Source organism: Cyprinus carpio, chromosome B16 (assembly GCF_018340385.1).
Source record: "Cyprinus carpio isolate SPL01 chromosome B16, ASM1834038v1, whole genome shotgun sequence".
NCBI lineage: Eukaryota > Metazoa > Chordata > Actinopteri > Cypriniformes > Cyprinidae > Cyprinus > Cyprinus carpio.
In genome coordinates, this window is record NC_056612.1 from 473280 (window position 1) to 494090 (window position 20811).

The 20811-nt window shown below is 41.4% G+C and overlaps 1 protein-coding gene across 2 annotated transcripts in view; it reads left to right on the forward strand.

Moving 5' to 3' along the window:
- The window catches only part of cdkal1 (CDK5 regulatory subunit associated protein 1-like 1), a 247966-nt gene that overhangs the window by 97658 nt on the left and 129497 nt on the right, over window positions 1-20811 (forward strand). For both annotated transcript variants that reach the window (XM_042740258.1, XM_042740257.1), the window contains exons 6-7: window positions 2347-2395; window positions 12033-12153. In XM_042740258.1, the coding sequence (XP_042596192.1) occupies window positions 2347-2395; window positions 12033-12153 (170 nt within the window). The remainder of the gene's footprint in view (window positions 1-2346; window positions 2396-12032; window positions 12154-20811) is intronic.

Consider the following 20811-nt stretch of genomic DNA (forward strand, 5'->3'; position numbering starts at 1 on the left):
TAAAACATCCCGGTGGTGCTGGTTAGTAATGTTAGTGATGGTGTTGTATGGACTGGAGCTGTGGCCTGTCGCGGTTCCAGACAGAATCTGTGTTCACTGCTGAAGACAAACCAGATCCAGACAGAGGCTTTGTGAAAGGCCGCATTGATCGGGAGAGCAGTGATGGACTCTGTCCATCTCTCAGCGCAGCGGGTCACCTGCAGGAGAACCATTGTGAGGGTCCAGACGGGCCTTTGCTCCAGATCCCTGCCGAACAGAATTACGCCGTCTCAAAGAGTTCTGTCAGGGGCTCAGCGTTACAGTGCAGCAGGAGCGTGACTGCAGTCTCCACAGACACCAAGGCAAGCTCAGCTCCTCTGTGCGTGAGTGGATCGAAGCACAGCCCGGATCGGTCCAGAGCTCTCGCAGTGTTTGATGAAGTTGCCTCAGCTCATCTTTGTTTTGTCTAGACAACAGACTACCTTGTGAATGCGGCTCGTCCCTCGTTGCTTTCAAGTAGTTTGCTTTAAAAACAATAGCTGTGGGGAATCACACATCGGATTTTGAAGTTCTTCGGTCCGGGGCTGGATTAAAAGCACAAAACTGCAGCCGAGGGAGGAACACTCCGGTAATGCTAAACAGACCGACCTCCTGCCGCTCCCAAACATCTCTGCCAGCACATGAAAGAGTTCACTCAATAAAATTACCTTTCTTCTGGCTCTTTGACGTGCTTCTGGAGAGCTGCATTGAGAGCCGGCCCGCTGCGCTGAGCTGAAGTGTGTTCTCCCAGCAGCGCTGCCAGAGTGGCCTGAGATTGGGCTCCCATTAGGGCAGAATTGATTTCTGCTCCAGTGTTTTTGATGCATGTAACTGCAGCCGGTGGAGGCCCGGGTGTGCGCTCCGTCTCTCGGCACACAGTACAGCTGAATTAATGGCCCCGGTGGCCTCGGGCCGGCCATTTAACCGCGGGGTGCGCCACACAATGGACACGAATTCCCTTTAATACTGTAGATCGGCTTCTACAATCTCACCGCCTCCATGCAGAAATGAGCTCGGCGGAGGAAAGATTGGTGCCTCCAGCTGAATCTCACCATTACAGGTCTCTTTATTCTCACTCCATTTGCCATTCTGTCTTCCTTTCTCTTGAGTGCCTTCTTTCTCTCTCTGTGAAAGTTTAGACTGGAACTGTGAAGCAGTGCAGCGTTGACGGGTGTGGATGTGGAAATCAGCGGACTCTGGATCTCGTCCTGTCTGTCTGTCTATTAACTACATATTAGATCTCTTTAGTCAAGTAGCATATGGATGTCATGATATTCCTCAGTTATTCAGAAAACGAGCATCTACAATACCAAAGAACATCATCGCTCACTTCAGTCTGGATTATGTGCTTTAAAAACACTCCTGTTATAATCAGTGAAGCGGTCTACACTGTATGATGAATGAATCTTTGAGTACATCACACATACATCTCCCCTCTGTTGTTTATGATGAGTCAGCATCTGCGAGCGCATGTTCTGAACAACTAAACTCCTCTGTTTGAGCGATGACCCGTCCGAGCACCTCTGACTGACCGCTGCACTCACCAACTCAAACACCTAAAGAAGTATGATGGAACAAATGAGCCTAATTTATATTAGATGATAATACTAGCCTGATAATAGCAGTAGTATTAATAATAATAATAATCATGTGATATCTCTGACTATAGTTGATTCACGATACTATCGTCTATCAGCACAAAGAGCAGCGTCAGTTCAGTTCAAGATTACAGCTGTTCAGCCGCAGGTGTAGAGAATCACACAAACCATCAACATCATCCGTGAACCACAAACACACACAGCGCTGTCTTCTTCTGCAGCACTGCGTGTGGCTTTAGCACTTTGTCCCGCATGTATGAAAAGTGTACTTGTGCATTTTTTTGTACAAATACAGGGACATGATATTTTGTGGTATTGCAGTGCTGCTTTACGTGAAATGATTCATGCAGTGGTGTGTTTCTGTCTGCTGAAGAGCATCATCATCCTCACGACAGTCTCGTCTGAGGAACTGTCAGTCATCCCTCACATTTCCCAGTTTTATTTGCTGGAAAGAAACAATTACACATCTATCGGTTCTGCCTTCATCAGACTACTTCTTAATAGGCTCGTAATGAATATCGTCATCAAAAGCAGTGACTGCTCTGCTGCTGTTTACTGATGTGACGTTCTGACATCAGAGATCAATGTCATTTGATCACAAATCACATTCAATTAGTGTTAATGATGAAAGACATGTGTCCTAATGTTTTCCACACCATCATGACAGCACAGCGCTCTCCTGCAGAGTCTCTGAATGAAGTTCTCACAGCGTCTCTCTGTGTGTCTGTAGGTCCAGCAGATCGATCGAGTGGTGGAGGTCGTGGACGAGGCTATCAAAGGTCAGACACACACACACACACACACTTCTGTCTTTTTGTGCATGTATAGTCTGTCTGTTTGACCTCTCATGTGTTCTCTTCTGAGCTCATCATATGCATTTTATTGGACTTTTGTTTTGTGATGAACTTGTGTGTGTGTGTGTGTGTGTGTGCGCGTGTGTGTGTGTGTGTGTGTGTGTGTGTGCGTGCGTGTGTGTGTGCGTGCGTGCGTGCGTGCGTGCGTGCGCGTGCGTGCGTGCGTGAGTGCTTTTGTGTGTGTGTGTGTGTGCGTGTGCGCGTGTGTGTGCGTGCTTGTGTGCGTGTGCGTGCGTGTGTGTGTGTGTGTGCGTGCATGTGTGTGCGTGCGTGCGTGCGTGTGTGTGTGTGTTTGTGCGTGTGTGTGTGTGCGTGTTTGTGTGTGTGCGTGTATGCGTGTGCGTGTGTGTGTGTGTGTGTGTGTGTGCGTGCGTGAAAACACTTTGAAAACACTTGTGTGTGTGTGTGCGCGTGTGTGTGTGTGTTTGGCTGCAGATCCTCCAGTGTTCACGTCAGGTCATTAGTCGCTGTGCTAAGAGCCAGTGAACTGTTCTAACAGGCAGAGGACTCTGATTCTGATTGTTCTGATTATTAGTGGTTTATGTGGAGTATTTGGTGTTGTATTGCTGTTGTCAGTTTTAAGAAGCGGTGTCCTCCTGTCGTGTGTGGTGTTATCCTCTAAACGTGGTCAGATGTCTTTAACTCATCTGCTGGACGAGCTGAGGTTCAGGCTCATGTGGCTGCTCGGTGTTTTTTGGGTAGTTGGGTGTGGTTTGTTGGGTAATGGTCCCCTGCTAACTAAAACTACAGTACTAGCATTTTTTGCCCAGTATTGTGACAGTTGTTTATCTGATTTAAAATGCCAGAAATCAGCATGACAAAAGATTATTTATTAATTTGTTTGTTGATTTAATTGCACTTTAAGCCGAGTGTGTCTGGTCCTGCAGTGTTTATATCTACAGACCATCAGATCACAGAGTCATGAGGACTCTTCACACCTAGCAACCACACAGAACACCCTAGCAACCTGACCCTAGCAGACCATCCCTGGTCTCATTCCTTAATGTTTTTTCCCAAATCGACTGATATTTTTTCCTGAAATGGTAAAACATGTTGCGCTGCGAGGGAAACAAGAATTAGCGGCTTGTGTGAAATGTGCTGTGCTATAGCCCCACATGACATGCTGAAAAATAGACAGGCCTGTATAAAAAATAAAACAATAATATGTGTGTGCGCGAATGTGTGTGTGTGTGCGCTCATATGAGTGTGTTTGTGAGTGTGTGTGTGATTTTATGAATGTGTGTGCATGAGTGTGTGTGTGTGTGTTATTTTTATGTTAAAGTACAAACAGAAATCAACATTTCACCATTTTACTTTAATACATGTTCCAAATTGTATCAGTTCATTAGTGCACATTATTACAGAGATGATCAATAGCTTGTCTTTGTCTTCTGCTCCAACTGTCTGTCCCAAAGTAACAAGATGATGATGATGATGATGAAGAAACACTGCATCATGGGAGAGACAAAACATCTAACAAAAGTGTTGATTGTGTGCTCAAAGTATAAGGCATGTTTTGACAGGTTACTTTAGTGCAGCATTTCATGAGCGAGTACACACACACACACACACACACACAGCTCTCTGTTTCTTTGAACAGCTGCAGCAGACTCAACACTGAAGGTAAAACAAGAGCCTTGTTAGCAGGAGTTTGGAGTTGGCTGTTTCTCTGGCTCTCTGTTCATCTGATCAGAGGTTTCTCGAGGTGAAGATCTCCTGCTGTGAGCGTCAGGAGGAGACCGGAGGCTGACCGCTGTCTCTGTCTGTCCACTTGATCAAACTACAGCCACATGAAAGAGGAAGAAGCATCTCACCCCCCACAGCGACAGAAGAATACAGCAGCAGAGCGTTGTAGAGGAGCAGCAGACCCACATCAGAACCTGCAGCTCAAATCAGCTGTGAAGAGAGCTCTTGAACCTTCTCTGTGTGTCACACACTTACAGGAATAGGATCAGGATGAGTGTGTTTCTTCATCAGGTTTGTAGAAATGTAGCACTGCATCAGTGTCTCATCAATGGATGCTCTGCAGTGAATGGGTGCCGTCAGAATGAGAGTCCAAACAGCTGATAAAAACATCACAATAATCCACAAGTAATCCACAGCACTCCAGTCCATCAGTGAACATCTGGAGAAGACAAAAGATGAAACACATCCAGCATTAAGACGGTTTTTAACTAAGATGCAGAGTCTATAATCCATAATAACACTTCCTCCAGTGAAAAAGTGCATCTCCTGTTGTCTCTCACATCAGAATCCAGACACATATTTGTTTAGAGCTGTTTAAACACTGCTTGATCTGTGCAGATTTCTCTCCTGATTCACACCAGAACACTTTCTCACTGGAGGAAATGTTATTATGGGTAGAGGGCGGATCATATCCTAGTGTGCCGCCCACTCTACACACATTCTTCACAGTGAACACAATCCCAGAATGCACTAGAACAAGCCCAGTGTAAAGCACCAGATCTGTTTGACTGATGCCATGTGCTGCCTGATGTTCCTCGAATGTGTCTGAATCACTAAATAAAGCATGAGAAGATCCTCTCGGTCTTCTGCTTCATGTGACTGAACTGCATGACCTTCACTAGGATACAAGCCGTCGAGGATTCCTGTTGTTTAGCTCTAGAGAGTCGAGTTTAGTGAGTGATGACATCGGGTCTTGCTCAGTGACTCGTGGCTTGTTTTGAGTGTTGGTTTGATGGCCGAGGGTCGTGACGCATGTGTTCAGGGTGGATGGATATAAACGTTCATGACTGACCGACGGCTAAAGACCAGATCAGAGCCTTTACTGATCTGAATAAAAGACCAGCTTCAACGTGCTTCCCTCATCAGATCTCTGCTAGTGCTCACAGTCATCACTGATGGACTGAACCGTTCAGCTTCTGCCTTCGATTCCTTTTTATTTTGCTCTTTCAGTGTGAAAAAGAGAATAGACGCACATCTGTGAGTTTGGAGAAATACTCATCCAAGATTACTGACGAGATGTTCATTTTTATCTTTTATTGAAATATATGTCTGTGCACAGCTACATCTCATTTATCCTGGCAGTTACAAATGGAGAGTGAATACGTTGATGCATGCTGCTTGGAGTAATTATGCTAACTTTAGACTCTTTTGAGATGTGTTCCACATGAGCTGTAAAAGCTAAAACACTGAACTATTATTGTGGATAAACAGAGTTCAGGTTAAAGCGATCAGAAAGCGCTGATGCAGCAGCAGATCCACAGCCTGGTTCTCTGTTGCACTGCTGTAATCACAGTCTTGTGCAGGTCTGATTGTGTCGGATCAGATGAGTTTGTGCTTCGTGTCAGTAAAGACAAGACTGCTGTGTGTTTCAGAGCAGAGCGAACATGTCTCTCTTCTCTGATCATATATGGATGACTTCTGAAGTGCTCCAGTGTTGTAGGTCTCAGACGTCTGCTGAGCTTGTTTGATGGTGTTTTCGGTTGGGTTGCTGTGGGATGTCGTCTGTCTCTTTGTCCTGCTCTGTTTCCCAGAGGATCGAGACACAGGAGACTCTCAGAGCCGTGGATCAGAAGATTACGTGTCACACCTCTGGCCTCGGATCCTTTCTTTCAGTTATTTGCATGTAGATGGTTGTGTGAATTATTTAGCAGATTTGATTGCATGTGTGTCTGGATACAGAAATCAAGTGCTGTAATTACTGGAGGCGGAGGTGTGTGTGGAGTCATGTGAGCCTCTGACACACTCAGACCTGTTATCAGGAGAGAGAGAGAGAGAGGGACGCTGGCTCTGTTCTGTTCACTGCTGAAGCCGTGGCTGAGGTTAGAGCACTGCTGCCGAGGGAAAGAGTTTCTCTCAAGAAGCGTCAGCTGACTTCAGAAGACCGGGAGTATAGTTCTAGTAGCACACATGTCACACGGAGAAGAGTGTCTTGCATACCTGTTTTCCCGGGATTCTCCCTTATTTTACCATTCTATCCCGCTATCATCCCATTTAAATATATTCCCTCATTTCTCCCGTATTTGTAATCTTTCTAAAAAAAAAAAAAAATATCCCACTGGGCGGATTTTACATGTTTGCTACATTTGCTTCCGGTAAAACTCACATAATTTGTGTGGGCCAAACCTCATTATATGAACAATCATGGCAACAAATTCCAAAATTTCTCACGATCGATGCATACAAATTTTAACCCATTTGTTCCCTCGGTTTGGCAACCTGCAGCCCAGTGATGCTGTTGATATGAGCTCGGAGTCCTGCGGGAAGGAAACGATGATCACTGGAAGAAATGAAACGGGGGAGAAGCTCCGGTGGTGCTCCAGTGAAAAAACTAAATATACATGTAAATGAGATATAGCTTACACTTCAAAAGGGTGTTTAATTGATTAAATATGAGCGCTGTAAGTTTCAAAGTCAGGTGCTACCTGCTTTGTTTACTGCGGTTACCGGGGAAACGGCTTTATTCCCGGCGAAAAGCGCCACCTGCTGACAGAGAATGAATTAGCATTTTCTCAATAAGCCCTTCTTCTCTTTGTTTAGACCAAAGCTGAAACAACCCTTATTTTTATGCAGAAAACACACAGTTGTAAATGTGAACTGGTGGATCGACAAGAAGATAATGAATTATAAAATTCTAAAGATATAGCCTACACTAAGATATATTTGTTACTAAATGAATATAATTGTTTGATAATTGTATAATTAATGTAAAATTAATTATATTTTGGTAGTCAAAACGTTGACAGGTATGCTGTCTTGTGTTCTGTGGAAGAAGTCAGAGTGGTTTATGTGAGTTGTGAGTTAACGATCATACTGTGTGTGTGTGTGTGTGTTAAATTATATTCTTGGATACAGTTGATGATTTGTGTGTGTTTGCAGAAAATCACTTCAGATAACACAAGTATGTGTCAGGGCCAAGTCAATGCAGTTCCCACAATTCCTCTGTGCAGAGACATCATGCTCAAGATGTTTGTCACAGACCCTGTTATTCATTTATTTAGGATTATTTCAAATCATGATCAGAATAATTGTTTATTGTTGTGTGAATAAAGGGATTGTGTGTGTGTGTGTGTGGATCAGGTTGTTTCTGTGTGTGAGTGTGTCAGTCCTCAGAGATCTCCGTCTCTCGTCATCTCTTGGAATCTGAGTTCATTTACATGTTGTAATGTGAGGTGTGTGTGTGTGTGTGTGAACATCTGCAGGGCTCAGCTCAGGGCTTCTCATTGCTCTGTTGCTCTAAACTCTGAATGATGGGGATGTATTCAGGGCCACGTCTCAATATCTGCTCCGTCTGTCTCAATCGACATACTGCAGACGCTCACGACTGGATAGTCTCTCTCTCTCTCTCTCTCTCTCTCTCTCTCTCTCTCTCTCTCTCTCTCTCTCTCTCTCTCTCTCTCTCTCACACTCAATTCAATTCAATATGTGCTTTATTGGAATGACAATTGTTACAATGTATTGCCAAAGCATAGTGTTTACACTGAATCTGGAACAGATATATATAGTATATGCAACAAAAACATGCATGTGTATACATTTAAAAAGTAGAACAAATAACATTTTAGAATTCTACAAACAATTTATAATTCAATGTGTTGTGCATGTGTGGTGTGTGTTTGTGGTGTGTGTGTGTGTGTGTGTGTGTAGGCGCATCACTGATTTGTTGACTCCTCCCTCTTTTTGTGACAGGCATCAGTGTATTGTGCTGCTAGTAAGATACAGTCTTGTTTTTCACCTAATAAATACTGAAGTTGTGTTTTCTTGTTTAACGTTTTGAAGTCAGGGTAAAGTGTTTCAAATCTGGGATGAAATGTCTTTGTAATGTGTTGATAGTCAGAGCAGCGGTGAGGAAGTGTGTCTGTGGGTCAGTAAGGGCAGATGTGTTCAGTGCTGTGGATATCTGCCCGTCTCTATAGTCAGAGTATGACTGCTCAGTCTGTACCTCGTCATCTGTCTTCTTCATTTACAGTCTTTCACTGAACTCAGATATTCTGCAGTTGTGTTAGGGTCAAATAACATTCAAGTTTACTTTGTTTTTCTGTTGTTTCAGTCCAATAATTTTCTTTTTGTGCTTTTATTATTTGTTTGGGCTGAATTGTGTGGATGGATATTTCAGAGTCCTGATGCTGGCTGTTGTTAGTTTGCTTCTGCAGCTTCAGGATCATCTGAATCAGGGGGCTTTTTTTTCAGGGTTCACTTCATGGTTTTTAAGGGCTTTAAAATGGTAAGAGTTGGGCTTATTTTTAGGAGTTTCCTAAATGTGATGGCTGGTTTTTCAATGTGCATTAGTAGAGGGTATTGGCCTAATTCTGCCCTGAATGCATTGTTCGTAGTGTTCCTCTGGACTCTGAGGAGACTCTTACAGAACTCAGCATGCAGGGCTTCAATCGGATTTTTGTCCCACTTTTCAAATTCGTGATTCAGGAGAGGACCCCACACTTCACTGCCATATAATGCAATAGGTTCAATTTAAGTTCAATTCAAGTTTATTTGTAAAGCGTTTTTTATGATGCAAATCATTACAAAGCAACTTTACAGAAAATTAAGTTTCTACAATATTTAGTAGTAGCTTATCAGTGGTGACTGTCAGTTTATGTGCATACGGCAGAAATGTTCAGAAAAATCAATAAAAGACATAAACAAACAGACAATTAACGCTATTAACAGCAATTATGCAATCAAACTTATAGCAAAATGTGGTAGTTCTGTATGTTGTCTCATGTTGTTCAATGACTGATTGGAATATTTTGAGCCAGATTCGAATTGGTATTTCAATTTGGATAGATTTTTTGATGGCATAAAAGGCCCTTCTCGCTTCCTCTCTCAGTTCATTCACAGCCAAATTTAGTTTACCAGCTGCACTCATCTTCAGCCCGAGGTATGTGTAGTTTGTGGCATATTCTACACTGTAAAAAATTATTCACTTTATTTACTCAATAAAATTGTCAACAGATTACAAGCAATATTATTAATTAAATTTAACACATTAGAATTAATTAGAATTAATCAAATGAGATGCTTACAAGCAACTATTCAAAATGAGTAAATAACATGAAAAAATTAAGTAAAATTTACACAAAAATATTGATTTCATTGGACCAAAAAAAAACAAAAAAACAACAACACTATGCTAAAGAGTACTATGTTATGCATGCCAGGCCAGTAGTTGGCAATCATGAAACACCCTGAGAAAACATTATATACATGCACATGATGTCAACCATTTGACAAATTCACATTTTTGTTGCTTACATAGATATGATACAGGCATCATGTTCAAAAGCTTGTGTCTTATGGCCCCCAAAACAGAGTTATTGAAGACACCTAAAGTTCACGAACAGAATCACTGAAGGAGAAAAGGGTAAATTGGGCTCTTGACCCTTGATTTTTTAATATTATATTTTGTATGGCTGTTTTAACTGAGTTATAACATCTAGATAAGCTAAGAGTAAAGATTATCAGGTGGTGTTGGTTATGATTTTACATAATCATCATTTGACCTGAATATCTGTACTCATTTACTAAAAACTAAAACATTGCATAAAAAGTAAAAATAAAAGAAAATAGTAAGAATAAGTATAAATCAATTCAGCTCGTAATTTGTTCATGCTGCAAAGCATGATGGGAACCATAAGTGAGTTTTGATTGGTGGCACCCAGAATTTTTGATGGTCACCATTCTTGAGGTCCTCAGCCTGATTCTTGATGTCTGTGTGCCTAAATGAAAGAGTTTCTTCTTTTTTAAAAATGTTTTGTTCAGAAGCGCTTCTAAGAATCTCTCTGATTATGTGGAAAATACCAGACATTATATTGTACAACCACAGGACACCTGTTATCGGTAAGACACACCCAACTCAGAAATCAAGGACAGATGATGATGATGATGACGATCTCATTCTTTCTTGGCTTGTCTAGCTGCTGTATCACAACTACAGCAACCAAAGAAAATCTGTTTAAAAGCTTAAGGGTCAAGAGCCCAACTAAAGCAAACACTGACCACCGTAATGGTAACCAAAATATTGATTTTTCTCCTTCAGTGATTCTGTGTGTTAACATCAGGTGTCTTCAATAACTCTGTTTTGGGGGCTTGAAAACATAAGCATTTGAACATGATGCCTGTATCGTCTCCATGTAATCAACAAAAACATGAATTTGTAAAAAAGGCATGTGCATGCGTATTAGTGTTTCTTGATCGCCAACTATAGGTACGAGGTAGGGTGACACGTGCAACCCCACCTCTATCTGCAGGCTGCAGCCAGGTGCTTCTCGTTTTTTGTCCAACGAAACCAATATTTTTGTGTAAATTTTACTTAATTTTTTTCATGTTATTTTACTCATTTGAATGGTTGCTTGTAAGCATCTCATTTGATTAATTCTAATGTGTTAAATTTAATGAATAATATTGCTTGTAATCTGTTGACAATTTTATTGAGTAAATAAAGTGAATCATTTTTTACTGTGGTGAAGCTGTGTCTCTTTCCCTGAACTCTGGGTCTCTTCTGGAATGTTAGTACTTTAGTTTTGTTTGGATTAATGGTCAGGGCCCAGGTCTGACAGAACGTGTGCAGGACGTCTAGGTTTTGCTGTAGACCCTCTTCTGTTGGAGACAGCAGAACCAGATCATCTGCAAACACAAGAGCTTTATGTTGGAGTCATGTAGTGTGAGGCCAGGTGCTGCTGATTGTTCTAGGACTGTTGCTAATTCATTAATGTAGATATTGAAGAGGGTCGGTGATAGTGGACAGCCCTGCCTCACACCCCGCCCTTGAGTGAACAATTCTGTTCCTTTATTTCCATTTTATTGATTGTTTGAATACATTGTTTTTATAATGTTGTATGTTTTACCCCCAATACCTGATTCTAGAAGTTTTGACAGCAGACCTTCATGCCAAACTGAATCAAAGGCCTTCTGGAAATCTACAAAGCAAGCAAATATTTTGGATTTGTTTTGGTTAATGTATTTGTCGATCAGGGTGTGTAGGGTGAAGATGTGGTCAGATGTTCTATAAGTTGGTAAGAATCCAATCTGACTTTTGCTGAGGACATTGTGCTCGGTGAGGAAGTGTACGAGTCTTGTGTTGATGATATTACAGAACAGCTTCCCCAGATTACTGCTCACACAGATGCCTCTCTCTCTCTCTCTCTCTCTCTCTCTCTCTCTCTCTCTCTCTCTCTCTCTCTCTCTCTCTCTCTCTCTCTCTCTCTCTCTCTCCTCTCTCTCTCTCTCTCTCTCTCTCTCTCTCTCTCTCTCTCTCTCTCTCTCTCTCTCTCTCTCTCTCTCTCTCTCTCTCTCTCTCCTCTCTCTTCTCTCTCTCTCTCGTCTCTCTCTCTCCGTCTCTCTCTCTCCTCTCTCTCCACTCTCTCTTCTCTCTCTCTCTCTCTGCACCTCTCTCCTCCTCTCTCTCTCTCTCTCTCTCTCTCTCTCTCTCTCTCTCTCGCTCTCTCTCGTGGCCTGATGCTAATGTGTGATTGTTGGAACGGAGTACAATGTTTTGTTCTATCTTCTCTTGGGCATCAGCTTGTATTGATGGCCTGCGGTGTGATGATTCTGTTCCTTGTGTGATGAGTGTGTGATGAGTGTGTGTGTGTGTGTGTTGCAGGTCACTCCGTGCGTCTGCTGGGTCAGAAGAAAGAGAAAGGCAAGCGTCTGGGAGGAGCGCGGCTGGATCTGCCCAAGATCAGGAAGAATCCGCTGATTGAAATCATTTCCATCAATACAGGGTAAGATGTGAACGAACAGACACACTCATGAATAGTGGTCGACCGATATTGTTTTTTAACAGCCGATGCTGATATCTTGTAAAGCAGGATGGCTGATGGCCGATATAAAGCCGATATAATTCTATTTAATGTCACTGAAAAAATTGATACTAAATTTTTTAAAGGTAAGTGGTTGCAAACAATTTATTTCAGCTACATTTAATAATAATAAAAAAATCGTAAGTTAGTCAACTAAATTTGTTTATTTAAATGTAGCTAAAATAAATTGATTGCAACCACTTACCTTAAAAAAATGTGTAAATTAAATGAATCATTTTTATTCATTGTATTTTTAGAAATTTGAAATCATTTGAAATGCGTAAAAAAAAAAAATGTGTAAAATAAACATGCTTACACTTTAGGTGACAAAGTATTTTTCACAAATAAACAAATATTTAATAAAAATGTAAATATAAAGGAAGTAAACACTGTAACCAGCAGGGCACTCAGTGTTCTGGGACGTTTGTGTGCATTGGGAATCAATTTTTTTCAAATAAAGCCAGGGAACACTCATTTTACACACAGCACACAGAGGAAATGACATGAACATGACCGTGGGCAAAAGCATGAAGCACAGCATAATTTGAAATCACGAGTTTAAAGTTTGTTGATTGCGTGTGTCAGTGAAGCTGAACTCTCCTCCGGTCAGCATTCAGTTCACACACACTGACCGTCACACAGAGAACACATCCACACTTCACACAATCTCACAGCTGGATTCAACTAAGTTCGCAAGGTTTTTGAAATTAGATGTTCATTAGTCTTTCAAAGATTTGTTTAAATGATGTAAAAGCGTGTTTGCTGAATGCTGACGGCAAACGAGAAAGTATTATAATGTTTGCCTTTCTATTACTAACAATATAAAAGTTATCTTTGTAATACTTTTTTGTATACATTTTAATTCCTTTGTTTAACCTTTCTATCTGATTATTAGACAGACATCTGAATTAGAACTGTTACAACGACAGGAAAATAAAATTCAAAATGGCAGTCAAAATAAAAGTCCCACCACGAACGCATCGGGCAAACAGAAAAACTTATCAGCCGATATATCGGTCGTCGACTACTCATGAACGATTCAGAGTCACAGGATTATGTGTGAGGGGTAGTGTAAGAGGATAGAAAATACAGACTGTACAGTAGAAAAACCATTTCACCTACGGAATGAACCCATAAAACACAACGTGTGTGTGTGCAATCCACATCTCTGGTTAAGTGTGTGAGTTTGTGATATATGTGTTGCTGTAAGACTCTCCTGGAAATGATTCAGTGTGTGTGTGTGCGCAAGCCATTTGAGACTTTTTGACCAATTAGATGAAAAAAAAAGAATTCTGGCATTGATTCAGATTTTAAACAGCTGATACGAAACACATGACATATTACTGAAATACTGTCAGAGAAAAGGCTTCTCAGCCAGGTCAGTATACAGTAATGTCCATCGTCAGACAAGGATTTATTAAGTGATGTTTCACTGGAGTTGAGCATCAGTATAAATATGTGTGGCGACGCTTCTCTCTGAAGCCCAGATGTGTCAGCAAACAGAGAAGCACTGTCCCCGTCTGCTGGTGTGTTTGTGTGATACTGATCCCAGAACACACAGACTCATACGTCCTGACACCGCTGACCCCTGATCCTGACCCTTCAGAGAAGCCACAGCCGGACCTGAGTGTGTGTCCTGTTATGATGCTCTTCAGCGTCTGGATGTGTGTCTGAGGGTCTCCAGAGGGCGCTCTGTAATCTGCCTGTTTGCTCGACAGCTTTCAGCAATTCCCCAGCATGCCGGTGGCTTAATTAGAAGCTCGTCTCTCAGAGCCGCTTAGAACCAAATGAGATGCAAATGGAAACACCTCGAGACGCGGAGGAGAGTCTTCACGGGAGGAGAACATGCTGTTTTGGGACTTTGGGACTTTCTGCCGTGTTTTCCTGCCCAGTGAAGTCTGTATTCGTGAGGATTTTGTCCTGAAGATTTTCTAAGCAAAAGTGCTTTGTGAGTAAAGTCTAGCTGCTAGTCGTGAGCATTTGAGCTCTGTACTGACGGCAGTTGTCCTGTTGGTAAGCCCCTACTCTGCGGTACATGAACGGTGTTGATCCTGCATGTTGTCATCCGCGATGGTGACGAATGTAACATGAGGCTTCTCCCGCTTGCGTTGTGATCTGTAAACCCTGCTTCGAGATACCCACCGTATGGATTTTAAAATCTTGCACGTATCCCTCCATGGCATATTTGATTCCTACTTGAATGGTGTTCCTTCTGTGTCCAAAACAGTTCAAGAAGATCTTGTGACAGGTTTTCACACTGACGGCTGTCATTGTAAGAGTTCATTTGTCCGAGGGAGCAACAGTAACTAACTGACTTCATCATTGTGCTGATGAGATAATTATGGGTCATTGCTATGGTAACCATAGGACTCCGGCTGCGATGTTTGAACAGCGTTCAGTAAAATGAAGAGCTGCTTCTGAGTGCTGCTGTGATGAATTTACATTAGAAAAATCAGAGATCAGGGCAGACTAGTGTGTTTTTGTTCGTCGTTCCAGGAACTCCAGAATCCGTGCAGCTGCAGTGAGTTTAGTGTTATGAACGCTCATGTTGGGACAGGAATCCAGCTAAATCTCTGAGGATAAAGCCTGATGGTGTTGCTGCAGTAGGATCTGGTGTGAGGGAGTCTGGTTGTTCTGGTGTCGTTGAGCTGTGCGTCTCTGCGTGAGAACTCGCTGATTCAGAGCTACCGTGATGTCTGTCTGATCCTGCGCTCATCTCAACACAAACAGCAGCGCAGAAAGAGCTGAAGAGACAGGTGTGGGATCTTCAATCACCTGAAGCTCTCTGGGGTGCAGTAGTGCACTCGCCAGGGCTCTCCTTTTAATGTCCTTAAGATAAGAGCGTTGTTTTTGATCATGTGTGTTTATGATTGTTCCATGCTCCGTTCGCTAATGCTAACAGGTTAAAGGAGGTGTTCAGATGCTGGACCGCAGACAGCTCATGCTTGATCTGCACACAGGAGCGCTTGTGAAGACACACAGCGACACTGAACACCATCCGGATCAACACTCGAGTGTTAGTCCTGCGAGAGAGCCGCTCAGAGATACACACACACACACACACACACACACACACACCATCATCATCATCAGCTGTGAACTGTAGTTACTCAACATTTACAGTCAAGCTGCTTTTGAGAAACTACACTACAAACTGATAATCATTTCAAATATGTAATATTTATTTAATTATGCTGTTTATCTGGCAAAAACAAACAGAAGGATAACACAGAACTGATACATTGATAATAAATGCAGCCAAAAATATGGAAATTTCAGTTTTAAACATGATTTTCCATTTATCCTCTTAAGTCCTTCTCCTCTGGTTATATGAAGGCGTGTAGGGGAAGTGTGCTGATCTGGTGATTCAGAGGTGGACCGCTCTTAAAATGAAGCGTGTCTTTGTATACGGCTGTAGTTGCAGCTCAGATCTCTGATTCATATTTGACGTTATCTCCTCAGTGTCAGTCTGTCTGTATTTGACTCCGGAGCCTCTTTTAATGTGTTCTCGGGCCCCTCTGACATCAGGCCTGACCTTCGGAGGCAGTGCAGACAGTGAGCTCTTTGTGAGGTTTCTCTCTCTGGACTGGACGTCCCATCCGTCATCCAGCCTCTTATCTCTGTCCCAGGCTGAGATGCTCCTGCGGTGACGGAGGCGTGACGCGCTCCCCTCCGGATCCTGACGTCCTGCTCTCTCAGAGACACGTGTTGTGATGCTCTCATGTCTGTCCAGCAAGCAGTGCAGCACACACACGTTCATGATAACATCTGCTTCACTCAGAAATACATCATGTAGAAAGGTGTGAATGTCATTCATGGCTTGAACTTGTCTGACTTGATTGAAATACTGCAGTTTTTGATGTTATATAACTGTGAGATGGGGTTTTTCTCTGCAGTTATGTCGGTTTATTTTCGTGTTTGTTCTTGAGCTCCACATTGTTTTTTCCTCCTCGGTGTCTGTTTTTCCAGATCGCTGGTTGCAGGCAGTTGTGTACTGAAGCCTGAAGCAGCTGGAATGGTTTTTGGAGAAGCTCAGTGTTTCTATAAAGCAAAGGTCAGATGAACACATGAACTCTTTCAGAAACACGAGAGTATTTGACGTCCCGTCCAGTCTTGAGACTGATGGAGGCGGTTCACTTTAGACGAGCCTGACGCATTTGTGCCAGTTCAAAAAAAAAAACACTTTGGAGGCAAAACAATCCCGTCTGTGTACTTTTGCGTCCATTCGTTTTTTTAACCCAGAAATGAAATACGGAAAATGCTGTTTCTTCTTTAATGGTTCAAACACTGATGAATAGAATAAGCAGACACAAACTAAATTTCATTATTCAATTTTCATATTTCATTAAAAAACATAAAAATAAAATAAAACTAGTTTTTTAAATGTGTATATAAATGCTAAATTTAATTTTTCTACCTTTTTTTGATTTTTAATTTTTAGGGTATCAATATTTAAAGGTTATGGCGTTTTTACGATAATTGCTTTGTTAAAATTTTTTGTTTATGAAAACTTTTTGCTTCAATATTTTTATGATCTTAAAGTTCTAAGGTTCCTAGTATTGTTTTGGGAGTCTTCTACAATAGGTTTACATGCATGCAAGGTCAAACAACCCTTTTGTTATCTCAAAATATGCATTTAATATCACCTCATTTCCCAACGATTCTCAAACGATTTGTTCGAAGCAGTTCTAAGATTCAGTCGCGATAAACTGAAACTAATGACAGCTTTATAATAATTATAGGGAGTGCAGAGCGTGCTTTCTTAGCTAATTCATTCAAACATCCGCATATAGACTTTTATATTTTTAACAATTTTTTGAGAATGTGCGAGTTCAAATTTGACACGGTGGAATTTTATTTGATTCCTCACTGTTGCTAAACATTCTGTAATTTATTAGTCGGTGTGGAGCCATGCCTTATCTTATTTGTTTCTAGTTTGTCATTATAGGCTACTGTTTTATTGTTGTGTTTTTTAATGAAGTATAACAATTAATCAATCTTTTGTTTTAGTGTTAAAAAGTGAAAAGGGTATATAAGCAAAAGAAAGACAATTATCTTTTCTTGTAAAACGTGACACCAAGATTGTGAATTTGAAGTGAAAGCTCCAAAGTCCAGTTTATAACACAGCAAAAGAAGAATTCCCTTCACAAAATGTAAATCACAAATAATACTGATGAAAAAGAACGGGTTGAATGTTGAACACTCGTTACCATGTAACTATAAACGATGATAAAAGTTCATCAGCATGCATTGATTAATGCTATGTTTAAAAAAAAAAAAAAAAAAAAAAAAAAAAAACTGTAAATGATGTGCTTGTGCGACCAAGTGAGAACGTCACGAAAATAAAAAATCTGAATGAGTCTAGAGCCCTGTAGCCTAAACGCTTTATCATGCGAATGCCACTATCAGTGAACAGAGCAAAATATGTCAAAATGTATAAGGCATGTGTAGCCTATACATGCATTGAGCGACTATGCGGTCCTCTCCAATAACGGTCTCATAGAGCACACAAAGTTATGACAAAATTATTTATGAATATATTGTTTATGATTATAGTTTTTTTAGGATTATTCTGTGTTTTTTTTTTTAAATATTATTTTTGTTTTGTCTCTGCATTGTTCCAAAGACGGCTCTAGTTCTCATCTGAATGTGTGGGAGAAGCATCACTAAATTGGGCCAAAGAAAACTTGTTAAAATCGAAAATTTTCTATATTAATTTGTGCATTTTTCAAATGTTTGTTAAAAGTCAGTATTTTACTTTTCGGTCATCATTTTGTGTGTACGGTTCTAATTTCAATTTTGGTTTGCAGCATAGCATTTAAAAATACAATAAACATTCTTTTTGTTTGTTTGTTTGTTTTTTAATATTGACTGTAGAAAAAAAAACTGCTTCCTTTTTTTTTTTTTTTTTTTTTTCCTTTTTTTTGGGGGGGGGGTTTCTTCCAAAAAATTAAAAACAAGAATTGTTTAAATTTTCTTTTCTTGTTCAGGGGTGGAAAAATGAATAAACCGCTTGAATATTCAGTTTCTACACACACAGTTTCTTTGACATCACTAGCTCGATCTCACCGTCTCTGAGTAACTGTGAATGTGATGGCGGTGTAAAGTAGTGATTCGTTACAGGCCGCTGAGGACAGATTGAGTTGCTTCAGCAGATGGACACTGTGTCGTGAGTTTTGTCTTCAGCACCGTTTGCTAAGGATTATGGGAAGATGGAGTGGAAGAGCGCAGGGGAAGCATTTAAGGTTTTTATCTTCACATGGATTCCTGCAAACGCTGCTCGTGCTGTTAGATGCTGAGAAAGAGTGAGACGACGGTTGTGTTACAGCGAGAGTCACTCGTCTGCAGCTCTTTCTGGCTCGTCCCGCTCTGATCACACAGACGTGTCATGTGAAAAACATTAGCTTATGGCTTTGGCTAGTTTAGCAAGTTCCCACTGGCTCCAGTCCGGAGCAGCTGTGCTGTCAGAGAATCCTCACCGCTGCTGGAAGAGAGACAAAACGAATCACCAGATGCATTTATTTCCACACAAGATGCATTTCCCTGTAGTTTCTGGGCAGATGAAGCATTCAGAGACGTTTAGGTAAAGAGATCACATTATACTGTGTGTATGAAACACATTTCAGCGTCTCTTCGTGTCCAGCGACTGCTGTTGATAACAAGAACTCGACCTTGGATTCTCTCATTGAAATTCAGCTTCATTGGTTGTAATATCAGCCGTCTCTCTCCAGAGAGCTCCACACAACTCCATTAACATTTAAATTCATTCAGATGTTCTTGAATTCATTTATTTCAGTTGTCACACATATTAAATGTATCTGTGTAGAATGCCGTTCACATTGTGTTGGTGTTATATTTACACTTCATAAATAATGCATCGTGCCTTTGGCTGCAGTCTGTGTGGAAACATGAAGCTAAAGACGGTTTGAGCTCCAGGCTTCACCTGACCTTCCTGGATCTTCTGAAACTCTGACCTCCTGAGCCTGAAAACGGTGCACATTTGAACCATTTCAGTCCATTTGAATTGATCCTGAACAGTAATTGAATTACAGAGATCGATTCAGAACTAACTGCAGTCTTGCGCTGGTGAACTGAGCTGAGCTTGACCAACACATTAGTGCTGAACAGAATGATCAAAATCTGACGAGAGCATGATGTGAACACACGCACAGTTGTTGTTGCTATTCTTTCTCTTTACATGTGTTTACATGTATTTAGTTTTAGCATGTTCTCCATCAGCAGTGAGAGTCAGAGTGCCACGCTTGCTCCCTGGATTCATGTTGAGCATTCAGTTGTTATGTGTTTAGCATCTCTGAATGACACTTCCTGCAGCATTGTCTGGTTATCGATAGCCGTTCTTCGCTCTGTGAGCTGACCTCTGGCTGGTGAAGCGTCTGTCTGCTGGTCGTTCTGCTGATGTACAGCTCTGTCAGGCCGGAGGATGACCCGCTAGCACTGACCCCTCTAGCGCACACCTGCGAGAGCGCTAACCTAGTTTAGCTGTTCGGCCTGCGGTCTGCACTCCTCTATTCTCATTTCTGCTCTGCCGCTTAAATCCCGAGTGACTGAAGAGCACTAGTCTGCGGTCTGTAGCAGCCTCAGCGGATGGAAACAGCAGGACGATGATGTCAGTCTGCTGTCTGATGGACGTTCATGCCTCCTCAGCTCAAGTCTTCAGCTGAACCTAATGATGTTGAGCTAATCATGTGTTTGCCCTGTTCTGTCTGTGTCCTTAGTTCAAGGTCAGCGGTGGAGGAGAGTGGAGCTCCCGCGGTTGTTTTGTGTATTTCTCAGCTTCAGCTTGTTTTGGTGTCCTCGCATGCGTACACAAGGCCTGTCTTCACAGTCACAGTCATTAGTGTGCTGGAGCGTGAACGGAGGGCCGATCGCTGGCCTCTGGAGGAATCGCAGGATTTGTTTGTGTGTGTGTGAGAGTTTTAGTTGTTTTCTCCAGCTCGTTTATCAGAAGGTGTAATAATTACTCGTGGTGGGATTTATCAGTGCAGCATGAGCTTGACTGGCATCCAATCCACGTCTTGACCGTTTTTTTTATTTTATTTTGTTATTTATTTATTTATTTATTTATTTATTTATAACGTGTTACTGCTTCGTTTAAAAAAAAAAAAAGAAAAAACATTTTTCACATAATTAACCTCTATTCCACAGCGCTCTGTCCCTTCTCTGAGAAACGGGCTGGTCATTTCCTTATTTTATGAAGCCCCTCCCTCAGTAATAGGCGATGGGCTCTGATTGGTTAGCTAGCCTAGTGTGTTGTGATTGGCTAAACCGCCTCTAGTGTGTCTAAACGCCCCGCCCCTCACCTCAGCCGCATGTGCTCAGGTTGGATTGTAAACAACGGCGTCGTTAACCCTCTGGGGTCCGAGGTGATTTTGGGGCCCTTGAGATGTTTTGACATGCCCTAACATTTGTGCTTATTTACTTATATAAATACTTATACTGTTGGTCAACGTATATATTATATATTTTTTATATATCATATACAAACTGTATATATATATATATATATCATATATGTATATATATATATAGATATGATATATATATATATATCTATATATG